Below are 21,376 nucleotides of genomic sequence, written 5' to 3'. Positions count from 1 at the left end.
GTCTAGCGCCACCAATGGGTCAAAGTTGACCTTGCATCCATGCAATTAACTTTTGAACCGTATGCCCGATTTTGAATATCGCAATATCTTTGGAAGTCTTGGATGAGGCCGAACTCAACGCACCCCATGACGTCAATTTCCGCCATGTTGGATCTTCCGCCATATTGTATTTCATCAAAAACACTTAAAAGGCATCAAAGGTCACAAAGTTTGTCCGATTTTCACGAAACTTGACGCAGATGATCTTCAGACCATGACTCACAAATGCATTACTTTTTAGAACCATATTCAAAACCCGTCGCCCGTCACGACCAATCAAGTTTGGCAAACAGGAAGTGAAGTGATCTCACCAAGGCTTTCACGTATCAAAACCAAACTAGGTATATGGGCCCAGGACCCAATCAGGAGGACGCTCAAGAAATGTGGTAAATTTTGACCACTATGTGGCGCTATAATCACAGGAAGTGGGCTCATATTTCAGCAATGCTTTCATGTATCGAAATCAAACTTGGCTTATTGACTTGGGACCACATCCTGAGGACATACAATAATTTTAGCGACGTTTGACCACTAGGGGTGCTATAATTTGCACCACTTTCTCCTATCGACACCAAACTTGGTACCTGGACTCGGGACCACATCCTGAATAAGGACAATAAATTTAGTGACCTTTGACCACTAGGGGTGCTATAATTAGAAAAACTTTCTCGTATCAACACCAAACTTGGTACATGGACTCGGGAACACATCCTGAAGAAGCACAACATATTTAGTGGGCTTTGACCACTAGGGGCGCTATAATTATCAACACTTTCTTGTATCGACACCAAACTTGATATGTGGACTCGTGACTACAACCTGAAGACACACAATAGATTTGGTGATGTTTGAGGTATGCATATGTGTGGGGGGTTATTGGGGTGTGTGGGAGAGGAGGTTTATCTGTGTATATGTGTGTGTATGGGACAGGGGGTTAATTGTGTGTGTGTATAATGTAACAACATTGGGTTGCCATGACAACTCCTGCTCAACTGCTTGGCCCCCACATTGCTGCTTGCAGCTATATTTTCATTTGAAATTGCTTTGCACAATTGTGCAATTGATCAAGGAACCACGGACCAACAGAAAAAAAATGCTTCTGCAATCAGGAGGAAATACTTGCTAATTTGGTGTCATCATACATACTTGCTAATTTGGTGTCATCATACATAAACACATACAATGTGGTATGAGCGTTCATTCAATGCATGCGTGTAGGTGGGCTCTATGACCCAAAAGTCTGCCATGACCGGGCCTCAGGTCAAAGAAGTTTGAGAAAGGCTGGACTATTCTGTGGCATAGCTTTGCTTCATTTTCCGTAACCAATAGCTCTATACGAGTACAGTGGACACACCAGGACTGCTGCAGGTTTAGAGGTCAGAGTAGGGCTGCATAATTTGTGGAAAATATATAATTGCAATGTTTCGGACAGTTATTGCGATTGCAATATAGTTTTTGAATGTCAGGTGGGGATTAGGGCTGGGATAAACGATTATTTTTTAAACGATTAATCTAGCGATTATTTTTTCGATGCATCGATTAATCTAACGATTCATTTTTTCAGTCCGATTCGATTTCGATTCGATTATCGATCATCTCCCCATTAATTCACTAATAGCAACTTATACATGTTTATTTACATATCTGAATGTTCTTTAACATTGCAATATATGTTTATTGCTCTTAAGATTCCAAAATAAAAGACTGAAGTGCAAGTACAAGTGCAAAGTAATGCATTCTTAGTCAGAGGTAGCATTCAATAAAGTTCATTAGGCTAGTGTATGTCTAATTGAGTGCCTGTCATTTTAAGACGTTCGTGTGGGAATCCTTGCAATTAACATTAACACAGTTAAAAGGCTGCTGATGTGTGGATGCAATTCATAACGTAGTTTGTTCAAATAACAGTTCGTACTTCTCCTTTGGACAAGCACTTTTGAGTCTTGGAAAACACTTTTCCATTTCCATCGGGATTTTGCAAACAGAGTCAATAAAATGAGCCCTGCATGAGTAATACAAGCAGCTGCAAGTAAGCATGCTAAACTTGACATCCAAACAGTATTCTAATGTTAGCTTTGAGATAGGGCAACTGCTTGATTGCACACTGTAACTTAACTTCGTTTAGTCTCCTCAATGTAGGCTACTATGTTGTGATAAGACCTTAGCAGAGTTTACTTTAACTTTAATGCAGTGGTTTTGAACAAATTTGCGCAGCATGGTCACAATGCTAAGCGGATTTAATAGCAATTTAGCCCACTGTGTTCTATGCAGTGCTTCTATGTGGCAACAACAATCCTTCAACAATCGTGAATATTTTGTTAAATGCACATGCAGAGGAGGAGCAGCGGGCTCGTTACGAGAGAGAGCGGGCGGGGCGAGGAAAGGCTGTGTGAGTAAAAGGTGCAGCTCAATTAAATTATTTTATTTTATCTTTAATTTAAATAGCAGGCCTACAACATAGAACATCAATGTGTGGTGGCCGGTTTTGATTTCGTGGTGCCCAGCCACAGATTAGTCAACGTATGGAAAACACTGAAGGTGTAAAATTAAAAATATTTAGCAGCACACGTTATGCTTGATGAATCGACGCTCATATTTTGCGTCGACGTATTTTTTGCGTCGACGTCATCGATTACGTTGACGCGTTGTCCCAGCCCTAGTGGGGATGCGCACACTACTACAACTACATCATTCTAAAGTTGCCCAGACAAAATGTCTAACAAACCCCAACATTCTAAAGTTACCCAGACAATGCACAACAAACCCCATCATTCTAAAGTTGCTCAGACAATGGCCAACATTCTATAGTGGCCCAGACAATGTCCAACAAACCCCAACATTCTAAAGTTACCCTGACATACACAACAATCCCCAACATTCTAAAGTTGGCAGAGGTTGATTGCAGTCTTTCAAATGTTCAGGATCCCACTAATAACAGTAGGTGGGTTTACATGGACAGCTTTTTGTCATTCCGATTAAGCCATTCTGAATGAAACATTTGTACCATTTGTTTACATGGAGTATAGTATGTTCTGTTCTGATCAGGTGCTCTCAAGTTCTTAAAATTCTATTCCGATAAAGGTGCTTATATGCTTCATTTTTATTCCTCTTGAGCTATTATTTCCATTGGAATCTGAATAAAAGTGTCCAGACAATAACTGAAAAGACTGGCTTTAGAATATTATGTACAATTTGAACGACTCCATCCAACACACACACTGACCCAACTGTTGTAGTTTGTTGGAGTTTGTTGGTGTTTGTTGGGGCAGTGTGCAAGCACCTGTCGTAATGTTCACGACACACATGAGGTGGAGTGTGATGCCACACATGAGGTGGAGTGTGATGCCACACATGAGGTGGAGTGTGATGCCACACATGAGGTGGAGTGTGATGCCACACATGAGGTGGAGTGTGATGCCACACATGAGGTGGAGTGTGATGCCACACATGAGGTGGAGTGTGATGCCACACATGAGGTGGAGTGTGATGCCACACATGAGGTGGAGTGTGATGCCACACATGAGGTGGAGTGTGATGCCACACATGAGGTGGAGTGTGATGGCACACATGAGGTGGAGTGTGATGACTCTCACTCCCATGTTGGGCCAGATCACCACCATAATCCTCAAGAGGCATAAAGCATCTACAGAGAGGCAGCATGAAGCATGGAGGATACACTGGTGTGTGTGCGTGTGTGTGTTTGTGTAAGTGTGTGTGTTTGGAGTTCAACATATAGTTTACACTATATAGGTGTGAGGATACTATACAGGTGTGAGTTATATAGGTGTGAGTGTATACTATATAGGTGTGATAGGTGTGAGTGTATACTATATAGGTGTGAGTTATATAGGTGTGAGTGTATACTATATAGGTGTGAGTTTACACTATATAGGTGTGAGTTATATAGGTGTTAGTGTATACTATATAGGTGTGAGTTATACAGGTGTGAGTGTATACTATATAGGTGTGAGTTATATAGGTGTGAGTGTATACTATATAGGTGTGAGTTATATAGGTGTGAGTGTATACTATATAGGTGTGTGTGTGTGTGTAGAGATTAAGGGAGAAAGAGAATAAAGAGAGAGAGAGATAGAATAAAAGACAGAGGGAGAGATTGAATAGAGGCAGAGAAAGGGAGAGAGGGATGGTAAAGGCAGACAGAGTAAAAGAGAGAGATAAAGAGACAGATGTGAGATATATAGATGAAAAGATGGATGGAGAGAGAGAATAGAGAGCGAGAGAGAAAGTAAGATGAGAGATATATAGATGAAAAGATGGATGGAGAGAGAGAATAGAGAGAAAGAGAGATGAGAGATATATAGATGAAAAGGTGGATGGAGAGAGATGGAGAGCTCCTCTGATGCTTTAGCATGCACATCTTTCTGAGCACTCAAATACATTCCAGCACAATGCACCCTCAGGGAGCACAGCGAAGCTGTGTGCATGTGTGCGTGTGTGTGAGTGTGTGTGTGTGTGTGCATGCATGTGTGTGTGTGTGTGTGTGTGTGTGCATGTGTGTGTGCGTGTGTGTGCGTGTGTATGTGTGTGTGCGTCTGCGTCTGTGTGTGTGCGTGTGCGTGTGCGTGTGTGTGTATGCATGTGTGTGTGTGTGTGTATGCATGTGTGTGTGTGAGAGAGGAGGGGGCTGGGCATGTGACAAGACAGAGAAAAGAAATCAGGCAATAGAGCAGGAGAGAAGGGTAGACAGTGAGGGGTACGGAGGAGGAGAGGAGGAGAAGAGAGGAGAGGGGGAGAAGAGAGGAGAGGGGGAGAAGAGAGGAGAGGGGGAGAGGGAGAGAAGGAGAGGAGAGGAGAGAAGAAGAGGAGGAGAGGAGAAGAGGAGAGGGGGAGAGGAGAGAGGAGGACATAGAGAGGGTAGACAAATAGGAAGCATGGAGAGGATAATGGTGTAGTCCTCTGTGATGTGCTTACACTGGATCTAGAGAATGTCTACAGAGCCAAGGTCAAAAAGGGCCATCACTAACAAAACACACACACATCCACGCCCCCACACGCCCACGCCCGCCCACACACACACACACACAGCTAGTCACAAAAGACTATATCACAGCAGGTATGAGACAAATAACACTTTACAGATAACAGACTGACAAACACTCACACAAAAAAACATACTTACTGATTGGTGCTTCCAAAACCCCCCGTAAAACCTGAAAGACACAGAAAAAGCTACATGAGGTAGCTGAAATGGCTGCATCCCATCCAAACAGCAGCACATTACTATTGGCTACTGCGCTGTACTGGCTGTACTGGGGCCTGGAGCAGGGCTTTGGGCACGTGCCACTTACAGCATGCTGTTATTAATTAGAACAAGCTGGAGAAAAGAACCAGCATGCCCCATGCTAGGGGTTCACCATGACTTAACACCCACCGACACCCACAGCAACATCACCCCGAGCAAGGGACACTGTGTGCGTGTGTGCGTGTGTGTGTGTGTCAGAAGAGAGATAAAGAGAGAGAAAGAGAGAGATAAAGAAAAAGAAAGAAAAAGAAAGAATAAAAGAGACTGTCTGAGAAAGAGAGGCAAAGGCAGACACGTCACTCGGGAGAGAGAGAAAGAACTATAGAGAGAGAGAGGAGAGAGAGAAGAGAGAGAAGGAACTATAGAGAGAGAGAGGAGAGAGAGAAGGAACTATAGAGAGAGAGAGGAGAGAGAGAAGGAACTATAGAGAGAGAGAGAGGAGAGAGAGAAGGAACTATAGAGAGAGAGAGGAGAGAGAGAAGGAACTATAGAGAGAGAGAGAGGAGAGAGAGAAGGAACTATAGAGAGAGAGAGGAGAGAGAGAGAAGGAACTATAGAGAGAGAGAGGAGAGAGAGAGAAGGAACTATAGAGAGAGAGAGGAGAGAGAGGAGAGAGAGAAGGAACTATAGAGAGAGAGAGGAGAGAGAGGAGAGAGAGAAGGAACTATAGAGAGAGAGAGGAGAGAGAGAAGGAACTATAGAGAGAGAGAGGAGAGAGAGAAGGAACTATAGAGAGAGAGAGGAGAGAGAGAAGAGAGAGAAGGAACTATAGAGAGAGAGAGGAGAGAGAGGAGAGAGAGAAGGAACTATAGAGAGAGAGAGGAGAGAGAGAAGGAACTATAGAGAGAGAGAGGAGAGAGAGAAGAGAGAGAAGGAACTATAGAGAGAGAGAGGAGAGAGAGAAGAGAGAGAAGGAACTATAGAGAGAGAGAGGAGAGAGAGAAGGAACTATAGAGAGAGAGAGGAGAGAGAGGAGAGAGAGAAGGAACTATAGAGAGAGAGAGGAGAGAGAGAAGAGAGAGAAGGAACTATAGAGAGAGAGAGGAGAGAGAGAGAAGGAACTATAGAGAGAGAGAGGAGAGAGAGAAGGAACTATAGAGAGAGAGAGGAGAGAGAGAAGGAACTATAGAGAGAGAGAGGAGAGAGAGAGAAGGAACTATAGAGAGAGAGAGGAGAGAGAGAGAAGGAACTATAGAGAGAGAGAGGAGAGAGAGGAGAGAGAGAAGGAACTATAGAGAGAGAGAGGAGAGAGAGGAGAGAGAGAAGGAACTATAGAGAGAGAGAGGAGAGAGAGAAGGAACTATAGAGAGAGAGAGGAGAGAGAGAAGGAACTATAGAGAGAGAGAGGAGAGAGAGAAGAGAGAGAAGGAACTATAGAGAGAGAGAGGAGAGAGAGGAGAGAGAGAAGGAACTATAGAGAGAGAGAGGAGAGAGAGAAGGAACTATAGAGAGAGAGAGGAGAGAGAGAAGAGAGAGAAGGAACTATAGAGAGAGAGAGGAGAGAGAGAAGAGAGAGAAGGAACTATAGAGAGAGAGAGGAGAGAGAGAAGGAACTATAGAGAGAGAGAGGAGAGAGAGGAGAGAGAGAAGGAACTATAGAGAGAGAGAGGAGAGAGAGAAGAGAGAGAAGGAACTATAGAGAGAGAGAGGAGAGAGAGAAGGAACTATAGAGAGAGAGAGGAGAGAGAGAGAAGGAACTATAGAGAGAGAGAGAGGAGAGAGAGAAGGAACTATAGAGAGAGAGAGGAGAGAGAGAAGGAACTATAGAGAGAGAGAGGAGAGAGAGAGAAGGAACTATAGAGAGAGAGGAGAGAGAGAAGGAACTATAGAGAGAGAGAGGAGAGAGAGAAGGAACTATAGAGAGAGAGAGGAGAGAGAGGAGAGAGAGAAGGAACTAGAGAGAGAGAGGAGAGAGAGAGAAGGAACTATAGAGAGAGAGAGGAGAGAGAGAAGGAACTATAGAGAGAGAGAGGAGAGAGAGAGAAGGAACTATAGAGAGAGAGAGGAGAGAGAGAGAAGGAACTATAGAGAGAGAGAGGAGAGAGAGGAGAGAGACAAGGAACTATAGAGAGAGAGAGGAGAGAGAGAAGGAACTATAGAGAGAGAGAGGAGAGAGAGAAGGAACTATAGAGAGAGAGAGGAGAGAGAGGAGAGAGAGAAGGAACTATAGAGAGAGAGAGGAGAGAGAGAAGGAACTATAGAGAGAGAGAGGAGAGAGAGGAGAGAGAGAAGGAACTATAGAGAGAGAGAGGAGAGAGAGGAGAGAGATGCATGTAACACTGAGAGAGAGGAGAGAGAAGGAACTATAGAGAGAGAGAGGAGAGAGAGAAGGAACTATAGAGAGAGAGAGGAGAGAGAGGAGAGAGAGAAGGAACTATAGAGAGAGAGAGGAGAGAGAGAAGGAACTATAGAGAGAGAGAGGAGAGAGAGGAGAGAGAGAAGGAACTATAGAGAGAGAGAGGAGAGAGAGAAGGAACTATAGAGAGAGAGAGGAGAGAGAGAGAAGGAACTATAGAGAGAGAGAGGAGAGAGAGGAGAGAGATGCATGTAACACTGAGAGAGAGGAGAGAGAAGGAACTATATAGAGAGAGAGGAGAGAGAGAGAAGGAACTATAGAGAGAGAGAGGAGAGAGAGGAGAGAGAGAAGGAACTATAGAGAGAGATGCATGTAACACTGAGAGAGAGGAGAGAGAAGGAACTATAGAGAGAGAGAGGAGAGAGAGAGAAGGAACTATAGAGAGAGAGAGGAGAGAGAGAAGGAACTATAGAGAGAGAGAGGAGAGAGAGGAGAGAGAGAAGGAACTATAGAGAGAGAGAGGAGAGAGAGGAGAGAGATGCATGTAACACTGAGAGAGAGGAGAGAGAAGGAACTATAGAGAGAGAGAGGAGAGAGAGAAGGAACTATAGAGAGAGATGCATGTAACACAGAGAGAGGAGAGAGAAGGAACTATAGAGAGAGAGAGGAGAGAGAGAAGGAACTATAGAGAGAGAGAGGAGAGAGAGAAGGAACTATAGAGAGAGAGGAGAGAGAGGAGAGAGACAAGGAACTATAGAGAGATGCATGTAACACTGAGAGAGAGGAGAGAGAGAAGGAACTATAGAGAGAGAGGAGAGAGAGGAGAGAGAGAAGGAACTATAGAGAGAGAGGAGAGAGAGATGCATGTAACACTGAGAGAGGAGAGAGAGAAGGAACTATAGAGAGAGAGGAGAGAGAGGAGAGAGAGAAGGAACTATAGAGAGAGAGAGGAGAGAGAGAAGGAACTATAGAGAGAGATGCATGTAACACTGAGAGAGGAGAGAGAAGGAACTATAGAGAGAGAGAGGAGAGAGATGCATGTAACACAGAGAGAGGAGAGAGAGAAAGAGGGAGAGAGATGCATGTAACACTGAAAAAAAGCAGAGAATTTATAAAGCACAGTAAGGGGGGGGGCATAGAGAGAGAGAACAAGTGAGAGAGAGAGGAGAGAGAGAAGGAACAACAGAGAGAACAGGAGAGCGAGAGAAGGAAAGAGAGGAAAGAGAGAGAGAACAAGTGAGAGAGAGAGGAGAGAGAGAAAGACAGAACAGGGCAAAAAGAACCAGTCAGCCAGAAAGATATATATGATACGCACATACCCCCCTCCCCCACCTTTACATATACACACACACACACACACACACACACACACTACCCCCCCCCTCCTTTACACACACACACACACATCCACACCCACTCACAGAGCAGAGCAGCAGTGTGTGTATGTGTGTGTGTTGGGGAGGGGGTAGTGTGTGTGTAAGTGGGCCAGGCAGCTTTAATGTGGGCATGTGGGTATGGTTTGGCCGGTGGCTAAAGAATGTGGGTTAATAAGAGAAACCGCTGCTGGGATTTCAACCTCCACACATCCAATCATGTTCCTCTGTCCCAACAGAACAGCCAATCAAATCGCTACGTCCTTACTGAACAGCCCATCACATTCTTCTAAGGTCAACCAACCACAGCCTCCGACACAAACTTCCTAGTCACTGTCCTAGTCATCATAACAGACCAACCAATACAGACTTATCCATCATAGATCGATCCATCATCATTAGAAAGCTATATACCGCTTTGTCCGTCGAGTCCGATTAGGTGACATACGTAAACGTGGCCGCCATTTTGCTGGGGGCAACACCTTTACTGTCTATGTGCAACACTTGCCGGCAATCAGAGACACCTGTTTCTCCATTGGCACAGACATCCCCAGTCATCTAGTGAGCGCAGCACAGACATCTAGTTATCTAGTGAGCACAGCACAGACATCCACAGTCATCTAGTGAGCACAGCACAGACATCCCCAGTCATCTAGTGAGCGCAGCACAGACATCCCCAGTCATCTAGTGAGCGCAACACAGACATCCCCAGTCCTCTAGTGAGCACAGCACAGACATCTAGTCATCTAGTAAGCGCAGCACAGACATCCCCAGTCATCTAGTGAGCGCAGCACAGAAATCCCCAGTCTAGTGAGTGCAGCACAGACATCCCCAGTCATCTAGTGAGCGCAGCACAGACATCTAGTCATCTAGTGAGCACAGCACAGACATCCACAGTCATCTAGTGAGCGCAGCACAGACATCCACAATCCTCTAGTGAGCACAGCACAGACATCCACAGTCATCTAGTGAGCGCAGCACAGACATCCACAATCCTCTAGTGAGTGCAGCACAGAAATCCAGTCATCTAGTGAGCGCAGCACAGACATCCAGTCATCTAGTGAGCGCAGCACAGACATCTAGTGAGCGCAGCACAGACATCCATAGTCATCTAGTAAGCGCAGCACAGACATCTAGTGAGCGCAGCACAGTCATCTAGTGAGCGCAGCACAGTCATCTAGTGAGCGCAGCACAGACATCCAGTCATCTAGTGAGCGCAGCACAGTCATCTAGTGAGCGCAGCACAGACATCCAGTAATCTAGTGAGCGCAGCACAGTCATCTAGTGAGCGCAGCACAGTCATCTAGTGAGCGCAGCACAGACATCCAGTCATCTAGTGAGCGCAGCACAGTCATCTAGTGAGCGCAGCACAGACATCCAGTCATCTAGTGAGCGCAGCCTGCTCAGTCTGAGTTGCAGTCTGGCTCAAACACCTCCGATGCTCTGGCACATGCTATGGAGCACAGACGGCCCTTCTCTCCAGGATCCAGTCTGCTTTCATTTCTCTGCGTTTCAGAATTAAAAAAACACGAGGCTGCTCTCCATTCAGACGGGCAACAGGCAGCATTCATTACCATGATGGAGGTGTGCCAAAGACTGCACTGCTGAATACACCCCTGTGTGTGTGTGTATGTGTGTGTGTGTGATGCTCAACACCCTCCTTTCCAGGACAGAGGACAGACACGGATGCTTCAGTGGGTTTGTGGCTGAACCCTGAATACTGAGGTGTGTGTGTGTGTGTGTGTGTGTGTGTGTGTGTGTGTGTGTGTGTGTGTGTGTGTGTGTGTGTGTGTGTGTGTGTGTGTGTGTCAGGGTTTCCGTTGTCCGGTAATTACCGGACATTGGCCGAAAAAAAAATGAAATGTCCGACAAAATTAAATCTCTCCGGTCAAATTGTCCGATTGAAATTGGCTAATAATCCCGTCCCCTAACGCAATCTGAATTTGAGAATAAACCTTAATATGTAAGACTATATTATACGTCTTATAAGCTAAACAACACGCATAGCCTATGCTGCATTTCAAATAGGAAGCGCACGCTTAAAACGTCCATGTTAAACAACTAACAAATGAGTGAGGCGGTTCAAATATGGCCAGGCCCAGGCAGACTAGCCGTAAAAGTTTTTTCAGAGGCCAGACGCGATGGATGATGATAAATTGGTAACATCTGAAGCCTCAGATGTCCGGTCAACTCCACCACCACCAGATAAAAAGCAGAAGTGTCGGGCGTATCTGTCGGAATCAGTGACATTGGAAGTGGAGTTGGGGGTGCGGCCGCTCCAAGACACTGTCATTCTCTGTGTACACTGGACATGCAAAGTGTCACAGTAGGCCTATGCGTTCTCTGTCTATGATCTGCAGGGTTAGGGTCTCCTCGACGAGGCGATTACTGGTCCGCGGATCATTTCTGGCACAATTAAACGGCATCATTGAACCGCGGCCGAAAGAAAAAGAAACTAAATATTTCCCAAAATAGGAAACATGTCTTAATTTATTGTTATCAAATAAAGAGGCATAGCATTTAGAGGGTAGTGGTGTGAGCGCTCATTCTTGTGTGTGCGCATCTGTGTAAGTTAAACAGTCACCACTGGAGATAACGTGGGTAGCAGCAACAACAATTCTATAGCCTACAGCAGGGATCACCAAATGGCGGACCGCGGTCCGAGTCCGGACCCTGACGTGATCCTATCCGGACCCAGACCATAATAGCTTAATTTAAATTTTCACGTAAGATTTCAAAGCTGCGCTAAATGTTTTGTTGGTTAGGATAACAGCATTTACTTCAGGAGCTTCAGGAACCATCATTTCGCTTGCTACTCAGCCAGTGAAATCTGTGAAGTCTGATAAAGTCGAGTCAGTGAGTAAAGTAGCCTACTAGGGGCAAGACTGATAGCCTGAAACGAGCGAGGACAGGAGACGGAACGAGAAACAATCAGATGGATATCTAAGTTAACGATAAGTAAGTTATTTTCAAATCATCGATTGCTCAAAGAGGAGAAAGCTAGACAGCGAGAACAGAGCTTTATATAACGATACAGGGGCAATACCAAGCAAAACTGTCACGTCCGTAACGCCAACTAAATATGTGACAGTTTTGCGCGGAATTGCCCTGGACCTCTTCTACATATTCTGAGACAGGCGATTTTTAAAAGTGCCAATTTGAAGCACCTCTACTAGACAAAGCATATATTTTGAGCAAGCATAGGGAAGGCTAGGCCCATTCAACAGTGAACTGAGACCACAGAATATTTTACGATTTAAGAAGGCAATATGATTGATCCACCACAATCTAGTTAAGCCTATTCACTGCCCAACAACGTGATGTTCCTGGGTTTCCAGGATTTCGGGTCAACATAAAAAAAAATAATTAAATTAAATTAAACTGGCTGATTAATGGGTTCAAGGAACCAGCTGTGGAATATCCATCCTTGTCTCAGCTCAAATTTTATTTTAAGTTCACGTTAAGATCTTAAAAATAGCCAAGGCTACTCAGTTTTTCTCCCCAATTACTCTTATCTTGCCTCATTTCCCCTCATTTCGAATGTTGCCTTTTAGGATACTTATTTTATTTCACATTAAACATTAGGCCTAGGCCTACAACTAGGCTCCATCCATCCTAATATATATATATATATATATATATATATATATATATATATATATATATATATATATACACTGTCTGTATGTATGTATGTATGTATGTATGTGTGTGTGTGTGTGTGTGTGTGTGTGTGTGTGTGTATACATACATACATACATACATACATAAATACATACCCTAAACACGCACGTTAAACATTATGATGCTCCGGACCTTTGCTTGAGGAAATTTTCCGTAACTGGACCTAGCTGAAGATTAATTGAATACCCCTGGCCTACAGCCTGATTATGTCATTCTTTAAGCTACATAGCCTGTCTCCAGTTTTCCTCAATTTGACTAATTAAGAAGGGATAATAGGATATTTGACCGGCATATCATCAAAATGTCCGGAAAACGAAACCTCTGCCGGTCACTTTGACCGGCACGATTTTTTTCTAGCAGAAACTCTGGTGTGTGTGTGTGTGTGTGTGCGCATAAAGAAGGCTTGACTGTATGTGCTCCCACAACTCTTTGTATTAGAAGTGGGTGTCTGTATTTACAGAGTCTCTGTGGAAGTGGTCATGAGTGTTTGTTTGTTCATATGTATGCGATTGTATTGTATGCGTGTATGAGGGTTCTCTGGGTGTATGTGCATTGGCACTGCATGTATGTACCAACTAGTTCTGTGCGTGTGTATTAGGTACATTTGTGAGAGTGTGTGTGTGTAGGAACTAGTTCTGTGCGTGTGTATTAGGTACATTTGTGAGAGTGTGTGTGTGTAGGAACTAGTTCTGTGCGTGTGTATTAGGTACATTTGTGAGAGTGTGTATATATTGTTTGTGTGTGCAGTGGTAGTTCTGCGTCTGTGTGATTAGATGTCAATGGATACAGCTCTCATAATACACTGTTAAGCATGAGACTCCAAACCCTACACGTGTGTGTGTGTGTGTGTGTCTATAAACACTCACCTCCACCACCACCACCTCCGAATCCACTAGGAGACCCAAATCCTCCTGTCGAACCAAACCCAGGATTCTGCTGGGCCAGATTCCCGAAGGACGGAGCACTCTGATTGGCTATACTGCCAAAGGTGGGTGTGTTCTGAGGAGATGCAAACCTATGGGGAAAAAGAATAAAACCATGACAACACTGTAAAGGATGTCTGCACTACAGGACGCAGGAACTAAGAATGGAGCAGGCTGTAATATCTATCTACTAGGAGTGGAATATTAGAACTAGTCAGTAGGTTAATAGGAAACAAGCTTAATGGACATCAAGGTGTTGATATATTCCAATGTACTTCATGCTCCACACACACACGTACACACACACACACACACACACTTTCATTCATTTACTCCTAAACTGCATTATGACTGTCATTAAGACAGATAGGTGTGTGTACCTGTGTTATAACTCCGTTATAAATGCGTGTGGCTCCAGATGCAAAACTCCCATCCATGATGCTCACTACACAAACTCCCCTCCATGATGCTCACTACACAAATGTACAGCAGTGAAAGACCTCAGAGACCACACACACTATGGACCACTAATCACTAGTCCTCAGAGACCACACACACTATGAACCACTAATCACTAGTCCTCAGAGACCACACACACTATGGACCACTAATCACTAGTCCTCAGAGACCACACACACTATGCCCTGCAGTGTGTAGGACATGCCAAATGCAATGCAATGCCTTAATACCATCCATCCCCAACTAATGCCAATTTAATGAATTGGAAAAAACATTTAGTCAATCTAACACTACGCAACACCACGCTACACACAAGCACCTGTGGGCCAGTGCACACACACATACACACACACACACACACACACACCTGTGGCTCAGTGCGCACACACACACACACACACACACACACACACACCTGTGGCTCAGTGCACACACACACACACACACACACACACACACACACACACCTACACACCTGTGGCTCAGTGCACACACACACACACACACACACACACATATCTGTGGGTCAGTGCACACACAAGGGGGTTCTCAGTACATGAACTCATTTAATGTCACCATTTTCATAAACTTGTAAATATAATAAACCACAAACTCTCATTTAAAGCAGAATCAAATTAGTGCACAATGTGGTTCCTGGTGTTGTTGAGAGTAGTTCTGTTGTGTATGTGTGTTCTGTCGTGTATGTGTGTTTGTGTATTTGCGTATGTGTGTGTGTGTGTGTGCGTGTGCATCAGGCTTTGAGGTATTTGAGGAGAGGGCGAGATCACAGCGGTAAGAAAGGGTATTCTCCCCGGACTTGAACAGATGAAGCTAGCAAGCCTTTTATGACTTTCACACTCATTTGGGGACCAGCAACAGAGAAACAAAATCCTTCACTATGTGTGTGTGTGTGTTTGTGTGTGTGTGTTTGTGTTTGTGTGTGTGTGTGTGTTTGTGTGTGTGTGTGTTTGTGTGTGTGTGTGTTTGTGTGTGTGTTTGTGTGTGTGTGTGTGTGGTGCTACAGCAGCTCTTTAATCTCAAAAGCCTGAGAGGGAAATTCTGAATAGCCTTTCTCTCCTGGAGTTTTCTTTCTAATAAACACACACACACCAACTCCCTCTCTTTCTCTCTCACATATAAACCGTTCCTGTGTGTGTGTGTGTGTACACCGTCACACCCCAAAACACTTAAGAATGTCTCACATATACACACAACGACGGCGACAGAGAAGGCGGAATGGAGCAAGTGGGAGACACACACACACACTGTGCTGTTGAATAAATACATACATACATGAAAACACACATACACACACACACGCTCCACAAACACACACAGGGAAAGCTGCCAATACTAAACTGCAGTTGCCAGATGCAAGTGGATTACAGAGACAACACACACACACACACACCTACCTATGAGGCATGGGGAGCACCGAGCACAAAGCCCTTTGACTTCAAAGGCCGTGCTAATAACAGCAGTCCTGAATTATTATGCACATGTGGTGACGACACACACAACCCTCAACCCTAGTGATGACACTACTCAGCCACTGCAAAGGCTGTGTGTGTGTGTTCCTGTGTGTGTGTGTGTGTGTGTGTGTGTGTGTGTGTGTTCCTGTGTGTGTGTTCGTGTGTGTGTGTGTGTGTGTGTTCCTGTGTGTGTGTGTGTGTGTGTGTGTGTGTGTGTGTGTTCCTGTGTGTTCCTGTGTGTGTGTGTGTGTGTGTGTGTGTGTGTGTGTGTGTGTGTGTGTGTGTGTTCCTGTGTGTGTGTGTGTGTGTGTGTGTGTGTGTGTGGGGGGCTGTATATTGTTCAGGTGGAGGGCATAAGATAAGTACCGTAAAACTTAAAATAATGGCCGAGTCCCTAAGAGACGCCCGTCTCTTTTAAACGCCTGGCGTGGCTACAGGTTTGGGTTAAAGGCCGGTCTCCAGTAGAGGCCTGGTCTGTTTTTTAGTTTCGGGTTGTATTTAATGTTCTAAAACCCGTCAGATCGTCTGTTTAAAGATTCGCAATGACACAAAACCGTTACAGAAAGGAGGTTACAGCAGTGTGAATTAGATGTTGCACGTCGTTACAAGCCGTCGCAAAGCATTCACATGTCTGGTCACAGTTGCAAGGTTTTAGAATGTTGCATCAAGTTGCTGCTCATCTCGTTGCGAATCTTGGGTGTGATTTGGGCTTAAGTATGGCGCAGACTGCGCACGTTATGATTAGATGGCATTAAAAGACTGCGGTGGGGAAAAGCTAGAGTTCCAAATTGTATAACTTTTTTTTTTCCAATATGAACTATGCCTATATGTCCGACTTCGTCAACGTTCAATTCATCCCTTGTGTTAATTTGCGGATAGGCCGATGGTAAGCTTGTTTTTATGCTGGCAACAAAACCAGAACGGTTCGCGAACGTTATTCTTTATTCTAAATGCCATGGCGATAAAGAGAAAGAAGTCAGAAAAGGAATTTACCTTAGACTAGGCTATATCAGAGCCTGTCTATGGACATTCTCTGGCTATATAACCTACTGAAATAGGTTAATGATGTAAAGTCAAGTGCGCTTCTAGGGACTGGTGTGTGCACGCACAGTTTTTATTGATGAGTCGGAGTGGCAAGTGCTGCGCATAGTTGCAGTGGAATGTGGCTGCCCAGGGCATTATAAAACTTCTCACTCTTAGACCTACTCATACACGGCGGTGAAATGGCGTATTTAGCTGTCTAAATTCGAATCATATGCTGGGGGAGAAATCGGCGGACATCCATGATTATTTTGTTATTCAGAACCCCTGGTCAAAAATATTTTCCCGTGCGGCGTGCGCCTGGAAGTAGGCTATGATTTTAATGTAGACTGTTGTCAAATTTGGCAAATACAAAACGGGAGAAACAGTATGGTTCATGCTCTCTCATGCTGTTTCATTCCTGCCAAAAAGGAGGGAGAATGAAACATTAAGCACGTTCCACTTTTGCATAAATAATTCCTGAACGGTTTTGGTCAGGGCTGATAATGCAACTGTATTTGACAAAGGACCGATATAGGCTATTTGCTTGTGACAAAATATGAGCTTTCAGTGTGATACGATCTCTTTGTAGATTACGTAATTAAAACGTGTTTCATCTGTTCTGGCTATCCCCGCTATTTGGATCTTACTGTATCTCACTCAATGAACAACATCTCAACACTAAATGAATGATGATCCGTAATTGTCATCAGATAGCCTAGTCATATAGGTAGACATTCAGTGTGTTTGAAATAATTAATTCGATAATATTTTCCATCTTTGCAGAGGAAAAGTTTTGTGTAAAGGGAATTAAAGGCCTGTCTCATATAGAGTGTATTTCAGGTTGGGAACGTGCGCACATCCAAATTAAGGTGCAGGAGCCCAAAGAGCAAGATCCAGTAACAGAGAAGGTCCGCACACTTGCTCTCCGTTTATTTTCTTTTATTTGACTTAAATCCCCATACACATGACGTTTCGAGCCCTTCGGCTTTTCATCAGACTTTGAACAGACAAAAGACCATCGCCATTTTAAATAGGTCATAGGTCACCTGACCCGTATGTACCGGAGTGCACAATACATACATACATACATCGTCCACCCCCAATAGTGAACACATTTAGAAAATTACATTTGTATAACAGCAAAATATAAAATCATCCTGTATATCAAGTCTCTGTAGAAAAATATATCTGTAGAAAAATACAACACTATATAGAAAGATAGAAAAATATATATACTTGACATACAGTTTTAACAGGGACCTACAGCATACAATCATCTAGACAGACGCACTAACAAGATGTATAGTTAGCTAGAAAGCGATCTTATCAAGTCTTGCAGGGGTTTCTTTTTATCATATACATAAGCAGAACGTTGCACAAACTCCAAATAAAAGGATGATCTCCAGACCTTAGACATTATGGTACCAGTATTACAGGCTATGACATGTCTTTTTCACATCTCTCAGAAATATCAACATTAACCGTCCTTACTCCCACAACAGAATTACAATTAGTATCTCAAATTATCACAAGTATGGTCTTATATTGAACTCTTCATTAAGTCCCCTAGGGGTGAGTGTATCCAGTGTGAAAATCCACCATAATTCCCGTTTAAGGAGCAAGTTGTCCATATCCCCACCTCTTCTTGGACATTTCACAGCTTCTATACCAATGTATCTTAATGAAGCTACATTATGCTTGGCCTCTTTAAAGTGTATAGCAACTGGGCTTTTTTTGTCCTGGTTACGGATGGTACAGCGATGTTCAGTGATTCTAGTTTTTAGTGCTCTTGATGTTTTTCCCACGTATGCCAATCCACAAGGACATTTCAATAGGTAAATTACATTTCTAGTGTTGCAGGATATTACACCTCTAATTTTGTAGCTCTTTCCTGAATGAGGGTGGTTAAATGTTTGAGTTTTGTGTGTGTAGTTGCACTGCTGGCAATTTCCACATTTGTAATTGCCAGAAGGAATATGGCTGAGAAAGTGTGTTGGAGTAGGTGGGGAGATTGGAGGCAAATCTGCCCTGACCAACATATTCCGGAGATTAGGTGGTCTCTTAAACACTACCCGTGGTGGTTTCTTACACACATCTTTCAATGCGGGATCTGTTTCCATAACATGCCAATGTTTACTTATGACTTTCTGGATATCTCTACTTACAGGTGAATATTGGATACAACAGGTAATTCTGGAATCTGAGTTTTTTTCTTTTTTTCTGTTCAGACAATCAATCTGAGATTTATTTTCAAGACTGTTATACGCCTCTGTGACCCATTGCTCCTTGTATTTCCTTTGCTTAAAACGCTCCTTTAGTATTCTCGACTGGCTTTTATAATTCTCCTCTGAGCTGCAGATCCTTCTGATTCGGTTGAATTGGGAAATGGGCAAGTTCTTTTTCAACGCTGTAGGGTGATATGACTCACCATGTAACAAGGAGTTTTTATCTGTACTTTTTCGGTAGAGGTTAGTTTGTAATATATTGCCTTCTCTCTCAATTAAAATGTCCAAAAAGTTCATCTGTTTGTCATCCACTGAAATTGTAAAATTCAGGTGCTGGTTACTATCATTCATATAATTATGGAATTCCCTTAGAGATGTTATATTACCTTTCCATATGAAAAAAATGTCATCCAAGTAGCGCTTCCAGTATGATATGTTCTCTAAAAAAGGGTTTTTTGTACTGAAGATCACCTCCTCTTCAAATAGTCCTACGTAGAGGGAGGCAAAACTTGGAGACATCTTTGAGCCCATTGCTACTCCTGATACCTGGAGATAAAAGTCAGTGCCAAAACGAAAATAATTAGAGGTCAACACACATTCTATAAGTTCCAGAATGCATTCAGTTTTTGGAGTCTTAGTTGGTCTCTTTTTCAAAAACATATTAGTGGCCTGTAGTCCCCCCATAAATGGGACATTAGTATATAGAGACTCTATATCCATTGTGACCATATGTTGCTGTACGTCTGGTAGCTGAATAGAATGGATCATTTTGATAAAATCCATAGAGTCCTGTACAAAAGAAGGAAGGGAAGTAACCAATGTTTGTAATGTGTGATCCACAAAGGCTGAAATTTTCTCAGTTAGAGAGCCAATGGCTGCCACGATTGGTCTTCCTGGTGGTGTGTCGGTAAATGTTTTATGTATTTTTGGAAGTGTGTAGAAGACTGGAGTGGTGGGATAATTAGCACCCTGAAGGAAGATACAAGTTTGGTGATACAAAGTGCTGACAAAGGGGGCGCCATTGTGATAATTAAAAAAGAGAAGCTTATGAGAATGAAATAAATGGACAATTAATGAATACCAAATTCTACAAGAAATTGGATAATGACCCCACATCGGAATTTAAAGCACGTATATATCAGAAATTACAACAACTAATGGAGAATGGTGATATTAATAAACAAGAATATGCATATATGAAAGTGGATTATCCCACCACTCCGGTCTTCTACACACTTCCAAAAATACATAAAACATTTACCGACACACCACCAGGAAGACCAATCGTGGCAGCCATTGGCTCTCTAACTGAGAAAATTTCAGCCTTTGTGGATCACACATTACAAACATTGGTTACTTCCCTTCCTTCTTTTGTACAGGACTCTATGGATTTTATCAAAATGATCCATTCTATTCAGCTACCAGACGTACAGCAACATATGGTCACAATGGATATAGAGTCTCTATATACTAATGTCCCATTTATGGGGGGACTACAGGCCACTAATATGTTTTTGAAAAAGAGACCAACTAAGACTCCAAAAACTGAATGCATTCTGGAACTTATAGAATGTGTGTTGACCTCTAATTATTTTCGTTTTGGCACTGACTTTTATCTCCAGGTATCAGGAGTAGCAATGGGCTCAAAGATGTCTCCAAGTTTTGCCTCCCTCTACGTAGGACTATTTGAAGAGGAGGTGATCTTCAGTACAAAAAACCCTTTTTTAGAGAACATATCATACTGGAAGCGCTACTTGGATGACATTTTTTTCATATGGAAAGGTAATATAACATCTCTAAGGGAATTCCATAATTATATGAATGATAGTAACCAGCACCTGAATTTTACAATTTCAGTGGATGACAAACAGATGAACTTTTTGGACATTTTAATTGAGAGAGAAGGCAATATATTACAAACTAACCTCTACCGAAAAAGTACAGATAAAAACTCCTTGTTACATGGTGAGTCATATCACCCTACAGCGTTGAAAAAGAACTTGCCCATTTCCCAATTCAACCGAATCAGAAGGATCTGCAGCTCAGAGGAGAATTATAAAAGCCAGTCGAGAATACTAAAGGAGCGTTTTAAGCAAAGGAAATACAAGGAGCAATGGGTCACAGAGGCGTATAACAGTCTTGAAAATAAATCTCAGATTGATTGTCTGAACAGAAAAAAAGAAAAAAACTCAGATTCCAGAATTACCTGTTGTATCCAATATTCACCTGTAAGTAGAGATATCCAGAAAGTCATAAGTAAACATTGGCATGTTATGGAAACAGATCCCGCATTGAAAGATGTGTGTAAGAAACCACCACGGGTAGTGTTTAAGAGACCACCTAATCTCCGGAATATGTTGGTCAGGGCAGATTTGCCTCCAATCTCCCCACCTACTCCAACACACTTTCTCAGCCATATTCCTTCTGGCAATTACAAATGTGGAAATTGCCAGCAGTGCAACTACACACACAAAACTCAAACATTTAACCACCCTCATTCAGGAAAGAGCTACAAAATTAGAGGTGTAATATCCTGCAACACTAGAAATGTAATTTACCTATTGAAATGTCCTTGTGGATTGGCATACGTGGGAAAAACATCAAGAGCACTAAAAACTAGAA

General features: G+C 43.1%; 1 protein-coding gene across 1 annotated transcript in view; it reads right to left on the bottom strand.

Annotated features, from left to right (window-relative positions):
- The window catches only part of nup214 (nucleoporin 214), a 150,896-nt gene that overhangs the window by 14,127 nt on the left and 115,393 nt on the right, over positions 1-21,376 (bottom strand). Inside the window, exons 34-35 of the mRNA XM_076284946.1 lie at positions 13,519-13,667; positions 5,177-5,207 (exon numbers count right to left, since the gene is read on the bottom strand). Coding sequence (XP_076141061.1) covers positions 5,177-5,207; positions 13,519-13,667 — 180 coding nt within the window. The remainder of the gene's footprint in view (positions 1-5,176; positions 5,208-13,518; positions 13,668-21,376) is intronic.

The sequence above is a fragment of the Alosa pseudoharengus genome, unplaced genomic scaffold, assembly GCF_046254945.1.
Source record: "Alosa pseudoharengus isolate Yale_2024_CS ecotype anadromous, Long Island Sound unplaced genomic scaffold, YU_APseudo_1.1 YU_APseudo_1.1_scf_14, whole genome shotgun sequence".
NCBI lineage: Eukaryota > Metazoa > Chordata > Actinopteri > Clupeiformes > Clupeidae > Alosa > Alosa pseudoharengus.
The sequence above is the reverse complement of the archived record's forward strand: the minus strand, read 5'-3'. Positions and strand labels throughout refer to the sequence as shown.